Source organism: Bos mutus, chromosome 3 (assembly GCF_027580195.1).
Source record: "Bos mutus isolate GX-2022 chromosome 3, NWIPB_WYAK_1.1, whole genome shotgun sequence".
Lineage (NCBI taxonomy): Eukaryota > Metazoa > Chordata > Mammalia > Artiodactyla > Bovidae > Bos > Bos mutus.
Window position 1 is genome coordinate 47,551,829 of NC_091619.1, and position 12,047 is coordinate 47,563,875.

Genomic DNA, 12,047 nt, shown 5'->3' on the forward strand with positions numbered 1-12,047 from the left:
GATTAAGAGATGCCACAGAGGAATTTTCTTGTCCTAACCTAGACAATACTATCAGCAACTGTGAGAAAGAGAAGACAAATTAAATTTGTACATAATACCTTCCACCTAACACATTAGGTGTTAGAATTATATTCAAAATTACACTAGGAGTTCCCTGGTGGCCTCGTGGTTAGGATTCCGGGCTTTCATTACCATGGCCCTGGTTTATATCCTGATCAGGCAACTGAGATCCTGAAGGCCGTGTAGTGTGGCCAAAAAGAAAAAAAAATTACAGCAACAGAATACATATATTATAGAATAGACTAGTAGTATAGACCCTACCCACTCCAGTACTCTTGCCTGGAAAATCCCATGGACGGAGGAGCCTGGTAGGCTGCAGTCCATGGGGTCGCTAAGAGTCGGGCACGACTGAGTGACTTCACTTTCACTTTTCACTGTCATGCATTGGAGAAGGAAATGGCAACCCGCTCCAGTGTTCTTGCCTGGAGAATCCCAGGGACGGGGGAGCCTGGTGGGCTGCCGTCTATGGGGTCGCACAGGTCAGACACGACTGAAGCGACTTAGCAGCAGCAGCAGCATAGACCCTGCAGGTTGACTTAATGTTTATCTAAAAGCAACAACCTGAGTTCCCAAATGACCTAGAAATTTTACTCCTAGGTATATACCCAAGAGAAATGAAAACATATGTCCACATGTCCATATGAAAACCTGTTCATGAATGCATGAAAGTTCATAGCAGCATAATTCATAATGATCAAAAAGGAGGAAACCACTTAAATTTCCCACAACTAATGGTTAAACAAATGCGGTATATCTAAACAATGAAATGAAGTGAAGTAAAGTGAAGTCGTTCAGTTGTATCCAACTCTTTATGACCCCATGGACTATAGCCTGCCATGCTCCTCCGTCCACGGGATTTTCCAGGCAAGAATACTGGAATGGGTTGCCATTTCCTTCACCAGGGGATTACAATTCAGCAATTAAAAAAAAAAAAAATGAAGTACTGATGCATTCAACAACACATATGAACCCTAAAAACATGTTAAATAAAAGAAACCAGTCACAAAATGCCAAATATTACCACATGATTCTATTTATATGAAATGTCCAAAATAGGGAAATCAACAGAGACCAGTGGCTCAGTGGTTACCAAGGGACAGGAGGAGAGGGTAATGAGGAATGATTACTAATGGGTGTGGAATTTCTTCATAAGGAATTGAAATTTTTTAAAATTAGATAGTGGTGATGGCTGTATACCTCTGTAAACATACTAAAATCACTAAATTGTACACTTAAATGGATGGATTTTATGGTATATGAATTACATCTCAATAAAACTGTTACCCAAAAAAAGAAATAACTGATGAATACAGGTGTCTGTTAAAAGAGCTGTTCATCAGAAAGATACCTCAAGCTTACAATTTACCATAAACTCTACTTAATGTAAACAGAAGTAATGGCTAAAAAAGTAAAAGCAACTTCAGGCTGAATTTTAGCAATATGGTATTCATATCAAGAGATGTAATAGTGCAGATGCATTCCATGCTAGTCAGACCATTTCTGGACAACTACATTTTATCCTAAACATAGTGTCTGGAGGAAGTAACTAGTACAGATCCAGAGGAATGTATACATAATTAAGAACAATCAGAAACCATGTTACCTGAGAAACACTTGAAAGAATGAGAACTGCTTAGCATGGGGGGAAAAAAAAGATTCAGAAAATACAACTATCTTCACACAACGTCAGAGTCTGTTAGAGAAAGCAGAGTAAACTTGTTTTGTGTCTCTACAGAAGACAAAATAGAATCTTAGAGAAAGAAGATTACTTGCACCTTGGATTTAAACTAACAAAGTTACAGCTGTCTCCTAGGTAGTACTTTCCACCAAATGAACAGATTCAAGTAAATACTGGAAGTTACCTATCAAGGCTTTCTATCTTAGGATATGTAGTGGGTTTGGGATGATACTTAAGTTCCCTTCTAATCCTAAAATTCCATGACTTTATCCTAGTTCAAAAATATATAATGAAACAAATGAAGTAAATGCATGAAATCCCAAAGAGTAAATGATATAAATTTTACCTCATTGTTCTGTAATGGTGGTTTTCCATTTTTCTTACTGCAGAGAAAAAGAAAAAAGAGCAAGAGAGCTTTATTTGCAAATTGTTTCCATCATAAAAAAATTATTTTAAGAAATAAAAAGAATATACCAAATTCTCCAAATGAGTCTCTTCTTTTACATGTCATACTGAGACAGAATATATTAAATACAATAGTCCAACTGCCTCTTACTAACTATAATTCACAGAAAATGCTCAATAAATGTTAACTACCACTATCATGTGTCAGGCATTACATTGTAATTTTTTCATACACACACAAATATGATTTCTATGAATTCTATGATTTCTCCCATGAAGATACGGAATCTATCTTTCCATCCTTGAATCAAGGCTTGGCCATGACATTAGCAAACTGATACAAACAAGGGCTAGGCTAGTGTGTACTAGGCTTGTGTACTAGGCTCACTCTCTTGTTGCTGGGAATCCTTTCCCAGCCCTGTGAGCGATCCCAGTTAGTAGCCTAAAAGATGGGAGACTATGTGTATGAATGAAAAAACCGGCTTGGAAGAGTCAGTAGCACCACCAAGGTTCATGCAACTCAAAGTAGTTAATCTACCACTTGTACCCAGATCTGACTACTAACCCAGGCTTCCTCCCCTAAACAATCTAATAACCAAACTTGGCTTCTGTTTATATACACTACCACCTCACCCTATGCTTCTATATAATATTGATCACAGTTAAAATCTCTTGTTTAATGTATGTTTCCTCCCAGTAAATTAGTTCCATGAAATCAGGAGCTACTGCAGGTTGGTCTCTCCAAAGTAGAGTACAAAAGGTCTATTAGATATCAGCATCTGTGAAAGAAAGGCAAAGAAGGAAGCTAGGCAGAACTCAAAACTGAGATACACACCAACAAAATTTCAGCCAACCAGGTGGGAAGCCCTGAAGCAAGAAATGTTCATCCTAGTGCTCTGAGCCGGGATGAAATGGTAGGGTTTTTTAAACCTCTTCCTAACTCAATAAGCAAATCTACCCCGCTCCAGCAAGACCATGACCTTGGAGAAGGTAGCCCTGCAGCTGAGGCAGACCCTAAGATGTGTGCAGAAGGGGTTACCTGGTGATTCGCACTGCTCATAGCTGGACAATAAGCCCTTCTTTGAAGGGGAATCTGGATAGCACATCTCCTTTTCTATTACAAGGGTCATATATTACCCAATCCTCTATGTTCAATACCTAGTTGAGCCCCAGCGTTTTGCAGATTGAACATTTTCATTACAGGACACCATGTCACTGAGTAAGGCAAGAAGACACACAACTACAACGCAGTAAATGCTATCATTTTTAAAGTGCTTAGGCATATTATTACTGTTTCTAATTTCAACTATACTGCAGGATTGCTCATTTGTTTTTAAATTTTCATGAGACTACAAAACCATTTCAGAAGATGCCTTTTATATATATATATATATATATACACACACACACACACACACACACATGTTCAAGCATGCACAGTTAATTATAAGCCCCTTTTATAAGGCTTTCTAAATTCCTATTTTTAAAGAATTTTTTAAAGTTTCCTCAGTTTTGAAGATACCAGCTATATGTGATTTAGTCACTAAGTCATCTCCAACTCTTGCAACCCCATGGACTATAGCCTGCCAGGCTCCTCTGTCCATGGGATTCTCCAGGCAAGAATACTAGAGTGGGTTGCCATTTCCTTCTCCAGAGGATCTTCCTGACGCAGGAATCGAACCTGGGTCTCCTGCATTGCAGGCAGATTCTTTAGACTGAGCTACCAGGGAAGCCCTTACCAGCTATATAAACACATAAAAATTGCTTAGGATATATGAGAGCAGTATATTAGAATTCTGTTTAATAGATTACATTTTTTTTTACTTCATATGTCATAAAGATTATTTTTCTTTTTTTACTTCATATGTCTGAAGTGTAGAGAGAAGTTAATGTACTTCCAAAAATAAGATCTACTAGTAGGCAGATTCAAGTCTAACAAAAATTCAGTATTTTCCTTTTTTTTATTTTTATCCTATGAAACTAGAAAGGCTCTACAACAGACATGTCTTCTACTCGTCTATGTTTCTTTTGACTACCAAAAAAAATCAACTTAGCAGCTAAATTAAATTCATTAAATAAAAGCATTCAACGTGTTCAAAATATATTACCAGTATGAACACAAATGGTGAAAGTGAAAGTCACTCAGTCATGTCCGACTCTTTGCGACCCCATGGATAATACAGTCCACGGAATTCTCCAGGGCAGAATACTGGAGTGGGTAGCCATTCCCTTCTTCAGGGGATCTTCCAAGCCCAGGGATCAAACTCAGGTCTTCTGCATTGCGGCTGAATTCTTTACCAGCTGAGCCACCAGGTGAGGTATCTATAATCTGATTTGGAGCAGTCACTAAACATCAGCTGTTTTGTTACATCTCAGGGTATAACCGAATTAAATTATTTTTAATCTAATTTTGTGACTATGTGAATGATGACCTTAAACCAGTCTATTATATCAAAATCGATGTTATGTTCAGACAGGAGCTGCTCATCTATTTTCTTCTTGCTCAATAAATCAGCACACTGGATGGCAGTCCTATATCAATTCTTTTCATTGCCTTCCCAATAGCTCAGCCTGGGCAGAGGGAAGGAAAAGAGAATCACAGTACCAGGATAAGATGTATAAAAACAGTTTGGTTGCTAGAGTAAGAAACAGAGGCACACAGAATAGATACATTATCAAATGCACATGTTACTGAAAAGACAGGTAAATTATAAAGTAATGAGAGGGTAACAGGCAGGAAGGCCAGGGGTCTCCAAATGGAGGAAATAGCCTGCAAGTGTCAGACATTTTTATCTCTCTCAAGCGGCAGGAGGAAACAAACTAGTAATATTTTTTTCCTTCTCTATACAAATTTAAAGGGAGGTTTCTCTTAAAATACTGTGTTGCCATAATGACACCTGGTTTCACCTGAAGTTAGCTATTCTCGAGCCTAGAGATAATCAATGCCTTTTTCTTATGGAAATGTTCATCTTAAGCTATGCTAATGTACTATGCCTTTACCCCAAACTCTGTCTCCAAGTTGGTTCCCCTCTTGGCCCAGAACCTACTTGACAAACCAGTATGGATATTGTTCCCCTAATCTATGTAAATGAAACTATTTGTATGGTGATCTGCCCTTCTTCAAGATTCAAGTTAATCATTTTATGGCCCAGGATAAACCGTTTGGCACCAAGACTATCCCAAAATGCATCTTATGGGTGAGGGGCCTAGTGCCATTCTGAATTTTAAGACATTCCTTTCTTTCATTAACAGACTGCTAGTGACTATATAACACCCAGCTGAAGACTAGCAGGCGGGTACTCTTTCTACCCCCTTCTGATGCCTATGTCAGAAGCTTTCTCTATCTCCTTTATACTTTAATAAAACTTTATTACACAAAAGCTCTGAGCGATCAAGCCTCATCTCTGGCCCCGGATTGAATTCTTCTCCTCCGGGGGCCAAGAATCCCAGTGTATTCGCGTGATTCAACAACAACCTTTCAGTAACATGGTCAAGAATCATTCAGACATCTACTAATTGCTTACTGCATGCTAAGGACTGTTCTAGATCAGCACTTCTCGAACCTTCTGGTCTCAGGATTCTCAAGAACTTTTATTTATTTGTGTTACATGAATACTTATCACACAGAATTTCAATCTCAGAAATTTTTTAAAAATACTTATTTACTCATTTAAAGATAATAAACACATTACACATTAAATAAAATTTTATTTAAAAAAAGCTGTATTTTCCTAGAAAAAACAATTTAGTAAGAAAAGTGGCATTGTTTCATATTTTGACAAATCTCCTTAACGACTGGCTTAACAGAGAACAAGTGGATTCTCATATCTGAGTCTGTATTTATTCTATCTACGGCAATACAGATCTGTTGCTGTTTAGTCGATAAAGTCGCGTCTACTCCTTGCGACTCCATGGACTGTAGCCCACCATGTTCCTCTGTCCATGGGATTTCCCAGGCACGAATACTAGGTAGCTGTAAAACAGGAGTATTCTAGTAAGTGTGGATATTCTTCTGTGATACTATAATGTGGCGATGCAGTCTGAAAATTGTATCAATAAACTTATACTCTGATATAATAAAATTCACTAATCTACATTATATTCCACTTTCAATGGCTCTGTTTACCCATTCTAGATTTTTTAAGATCATGTATTAGTCATTTGGACAACAATGCTTCACTGAGTTCAACTGCAGGCCTTCCAATTGCAACACACTATACAATATTTTTCAAAATTACACTTGTTAATATTGCCACCCATCTTACCAGAAAGGCCTTAAGCACTGGGAAGCTAGCAAGCTCATGGTAGCAAACAACTTTTTCAAATTCCGATTTTTCACTTGAAAGCCTAAATTATAACATTAGCAACAAATACTGCCAGTTGTTTTTCCTTGAAGGCAATACAAGAAAACATCTGCAATATTCAAGGCTGAATAAACACAGTTATTCAGTCTTTCTTCCAAGTAAAAATGATGTCACACACACACACACAAAGTAGCTACTTCAGTTCACAACTCAAATAATTGAACAGTGCTTTCTCTGAAGACAACCTCTATACTTAGTACACTGCATGAAGCACTTTTGCAGATTTCTCATTTTTCTCTGCCAAAAACATTACAAAAAAGAAAGACAATAGTAACTAACTATTTATAAAAACGTTTATGAGGGTTTTATCCAAGAAATGCAAGATCGGGTTCAGTTCAGTTGCTCAGTCATGTCCGTCTCTTTGTGACCCCATCAACAGCAGCATGCCAGGCCTCCCTGTCCATCACCAACTCCCGGAGTTCCCCCAAACCCATGTCCATCGAGTCACTGATGCCATCCAACCATCTCATCCTCTGTCATCCCCTTCTCCTCCTGCCCTTCAATCTTTCCCAGCATCAGGGTCTTTTCAAAAGAGTCAGCTCTTCACTTTAAGTGGCCAAAGTATTGGAGTTTCAGCCTCAACATCAGTCCTTCCAATGAATATTCAGAACTGATTTCCTTTAGGATGGACTGGTTGGATCTCCTTGCTGTCTAAGGGACTCTCAAGAGTCTTCTCCAACACCACAGTTCAAAAGCATCAATTCTTCGGCGCTCACCTTTCTTCACAGTCCAACTCTCACATCCATACATGACCACTGGAAAAACCATAGCCTTGACTAGACGGACCTTTGTTGACAAAGTAATGTCTCTGCTTTTCAATATGCTGTCTAGGTTGGTCATAACTTTCCAAGATCATGTTAACATTTGAAATATCAATGCAATTCATCCTATTAACAGTTTTTAAAGAATAAACATATGATCATATCAATAGATACAGAAAGACCTTATGACAAAACCCAACACCTGCTCATCCTAAAAAACTCTCAGACTATAAATAAAAGAAACTTCCTCAATATAACAAAGGACATCAAGACATCAACAAACACCTACAACTATCACCGTACCAAAAAACAAAAGACTTAATCTCTCTGTAAGATCTGGAACGTGCCAAAGATGCCAACTCTCAGCACTTTTATTCAATATCATTACTGAAGTACACACTACAATAAGGCAAGGAGAAGAAACAAAAGGCACATAGAATGAAAATGGATAAGTATAACTACCTTTATCACAGACTCTATTAATATCTATATAGAAAACCCTAAAGAATCTACAAAAAAGCTAAGGGAGTTCAACTAGTTTCTAGGATATAACATCTATACATAAACATCAACTGCATTTTAAATATGAGTGTAGAACAACTGGAAATTGAAATTTTAAACATACCATTTTCAAAAGCATCAAAATATTAAATATTTAGTATTAAAATGAAAACAAAAGATGCACAAGACTTGAGTGCTGAAAAATACAACACCCTGCAAAGAAATGTTCAAAGAAGACTAGAGAGATCTATCATGCTCAAGGATAAGAAGAGTCAATATTATTAAAATGTCAATTCTTCCCTAATTGATTTAGAAATTCAATGAAATCCCAATCAAAATCCTACCAGACTTTTCTGTAAAGATAACAAATTGAATCTAAACTCCATTTGTAAACGTGGAGGACTTAGAATAACCAATAAATTCTGACAAAGAACAAAGTTAGAGGAACTGCACCTGACGTCAAGGCTTATCATAAAGCTATGCTAATTAAGAGAGTTTGATATTGGAGTATAAATAGAAGTCAAGAAATAAAAAAGTCCAAAGTAGACCTATACATATGTGGTGCAAAGGCAACTCATTAAGGAAAGAATAATCTTTTAACCAATGGTCTTGGATCAACTATTCCAAATCCTGAAAGATGATGCTGTGAAAGTGCTGCACTCAATATGCCAGCAAGTTTGGAAAACTCAGCAGTGACCACAAGACTGGAAAAGGTCAGTTTTCATTCCAATCCCAAAGAAAGGCAATGCCAAAGAATGCTCAAACTACCGCACAATTGCACTCATCTCACATGCTAGTAAAGTAATGCTTAAAATGCTCCAAGCCAGGCTTCAGCAATATGTGAACCGTGAACTTCCTGATGTTCAAGCTGGTTTTAGAAAAGGCAGAGGAACCAGAGATCAAATTGCCAACATCCGCTGGATCATGGAAAAAGCAAGAGAGCTCCAGAAAAACATCTATTTCTGCTTTATTGACTATGCCAAAGCCTTTGACTGTGTGGATCACAATAAACTGTGGAAAATTCTGAAAGAGATGGGAATACCAGACCGCCTGATCTGCCTCTTGAGAAATCTGTATGCAGGTCAGGAAGCAACACTTAGAACTGGACATGGAACAACAGACTGGTTCCAAATAGGAAAAGGAGTACGTCAAGGCTGTATATTGTCACCCTGTTTATTTAACTTCCATGCAGAGTACATCATGAGAAACGCTGGACTGGAAAAAACACAAGCTGGAATCAAGATTGTGGGGAGAAATATCAATAACCTCAGATATGCAGATGACACCACCCTTATGGCAGAAAGTGAAGAGGAACTCAAAAGCCTCTTGATGAAGGTGAAAGTGGAGAATGAAAAAGTTGGCTTAAAGCTCAACATTCAGAAAACGAAGATCATGGCATCTGGTCCCACCACTTCATGGGAAATAGATGGGGCAACAGTGGAAACAGTTTATTTTTCAGACTTTATTTTTTTGGGCTCCAAAATCACTGCAGATGGTGACTGCAGCCATGAAATTAAAAGATGCTTACTCCTTGGAAGGAAAGTTATGACCAACCTAGATAGCATATTCAAAAGCAGAGACATTACTTTGCCAACAAAGGTTCATCTAGTCAAGGCTATGGTTTTTCCTGTGGTCATGTATGGATGTGAGAGTTGGACTGTGAAGAAGGCTGAGTGCCGAAGAATTGATGCTTTTGAACTGTGTGTTGGAGAAGACTCTTGAGAGTCCCTTGGACTGCCAGGAGATCCAAGCAGTCTGTTCTAAAGGAGATCAGCCCTGGGATTTCTTTGGAAGGAATGATGCTAAAGCTGAAACTCCAGTACTTTGGCCACCTCATGCGAAGAGTTGACTCATTGGAAAAGAGTCTGATGCTGGGAGGGATTGGGGGCAAGAGGAGAAGGGGACGACAGAGGATGAGATGGCTGGATGGCATCACCGACTCGATGGACATGACTCTGAGTGAACTCTGGGAGTTGGTGATAGACAGGGAGGCCTGGCGTGCTGCGATTCATGGGGTTGCAAAGAGTCGGACACGACTGAGCGACTGATCTGATCTGATTGGATCAACTGGGCTTCACAGGTGGCCCTAGTGGTAAAGAACCTTACTGCCAATGCAGGAGACATAAGAGACTCAGGTTTGATCCCTGGGTTGGGAAGATGCCCTGGAAAAGAGAATGGCAACCCAATCTAGCATTCTTGCCTAGAGGATCCCATGGACAGAGGAGCCTGGAGAGCTACAGTTCATGGGGTTGCAAAGAGTCAGACACGACTTAAGTGACTTAGCACGCATGCATGCACTAGATCAACTGGACAGACATATGCGAGGGAAAAAAAAGGAATCTCAAACATTATTGCATACCATATACAAAAATTAACCTGAAGTGAAACAGAGACCTAAATGTAAGAGCTAAAACTACAAAATTTCTAGAAGAGAACAGAAGATCTCAGTAATCTTGAGCTAAATAAGTAAAGTGAAGTGAAGTCGCTCAGTCGTGTCCAACTCTTCACAACCCTATGGACTGTAGCCTGCCAGGCTCCTCCATCCATGGGATTTTCCAGACAAGAATACTGGATGGGGTTGCCATTTCCTTCTCCAAAGAGTTAAATAAAGATTCATTAAATAGGATAAACTGCACAGTAAAAAAAAAATCAATAAATTAGAATTCATCAAAATCCTAAATGTTTGTTTCTCAAAAGATACTGCTAAGAAAAGTAAAAGACAAGCCACCAAGTGGGAGAAAACATATGTAAAATACACACCCAAGAAAAAAACTGTATTCAGAATAAATGACAGACTCTCACAATCAAGTAAGAAGAAATTCATTTAAAGATTTAAACAGATATATTGCCACATAAAATGTACGGATGAAAAATAAACAGGAAACATGCCCCATATCATTGGTTCTAAGGGAAATTCAAATTAAAACCACAGTGAGAAACCACTACATACATCCACTAGAATGGCTAAGATTAAAAAGACCGATCCTAGCAAGTGTTATCAATATGTGGAGCAACTGGAATTTTTTTATACTGCTGATGGGAGTATGACATGGAACACTCACTTTGGAAAAGTTTCTTAAAAAGTTAAACATAACACCTACCATATAACCCAGCCATTCCACTACTAAGCATTTGCTCAAGGAAAATAAAAGTGTGTTTCCAGACATAGACCTTACACAAATGTTCACAGTAGCTTTATTTTTAATAGCCAAAACCTTGAAACATCCAAATGTTCAACAAGCAAGTGGATTTTAAAAATCAAAGTATTTCCATAAAATGTATTCAACAATTTAAAAAAATGATGCATGCAATATGAATATATCTCGAAATCATGATGCTGACTGAAAGTAGCTAGACAAAAAATGTGCATAGTTAGATTCCACTTATATGAAATTCCAGAGCAGCCAAATATCATCTACAGTTTTATGCAGTAGGTCAGTGGTGCCTTTAGGCTGGTGGAGGGGAGAAGACTGACCACAGAGGGGCAAGGGGGACCTTTGGAGTGATGGAGATGTTTGTTATCTTAATTGGAGTGATGGTTTCACTGATGCTTACATGTGAAAACTTACTAAGTTGTGTTTTAAATATAAGCAGTTCATTATGCATCAATAAAGCTTTAATAAAACTCTAAAAGAAAAGATGACCCACTCCAGTACTCTTGCCTGGAAAATCCCATGGACGGAGGAGCCTGGTGGGCTGCAGTCCATGGGGCCGCTAAGAGTCGGACACGACTGAGCGACTTCACTTTCACTTTTCACTTTCATCATTGGAGAAGGAAATGGCAACCTACTCCAGTGTTCTTGCCTGGAGAATCCCAGGGACAGGGGAGCCTGGTGGGCTGCCACCTATGGGTTCACGAAGAGTCGGACACGACTGAAGCGACTCAGCAGCAGCAGCAGCAGCAGCAAAGGAAGATGACCAAAATTTAGGAGAGACATTTTCCTAAGAATACAATATAAAAGTAAATTTTGTTTGTTCTTTATTGGAAAGGCGAGGGAGAAGGAGTTAACTGTTCTTTAATAAAGTCAATAAAATATGTAAAATTAATAAGCAGAAACTTCCCCCAACAAACTATGAGACTACGAAAAAGAAACTGACAAAAACTGAAGAGAAGCTTTCAGACAATTTCTAGACTAAGCAAAAAAAGAACACAATTCTGAAAACTTTAATCAGAGTTTAGTTATCCAGAACAATAATTCTGATCCTAGAATTTCTCACTTAGTTCATTTTCCTAGACCAGTGTTTTCTAGACTTGGGGTAATGGATTAACCTCTCCTG

At 38.4% G+C, this 12,047-nt stretch overlaps 1 protein-coding gene across 1 annotated transcript in view; it reads right to left on the reverse strand.

Moving 5' to 3' along the window:
• ABCD3 (ATP binding cassette subfamily D member 3) overlaps nt 1–12,047 on the reverse strand; it is an 82,362-nt gene that overhangs the window by 51,007 nt on the left and 19,308 nt on the right. The window contains exon 2 of the mRNA XM_005908707.3: nt 2,085–2,121. Coding sequence (XP_005908769.1) covers nt 2,085–2,121 — 37 coding nt within the window. The remainder of the gene's footprint in view (nt 1–2,084; nt 2,122–12,047) is intronic.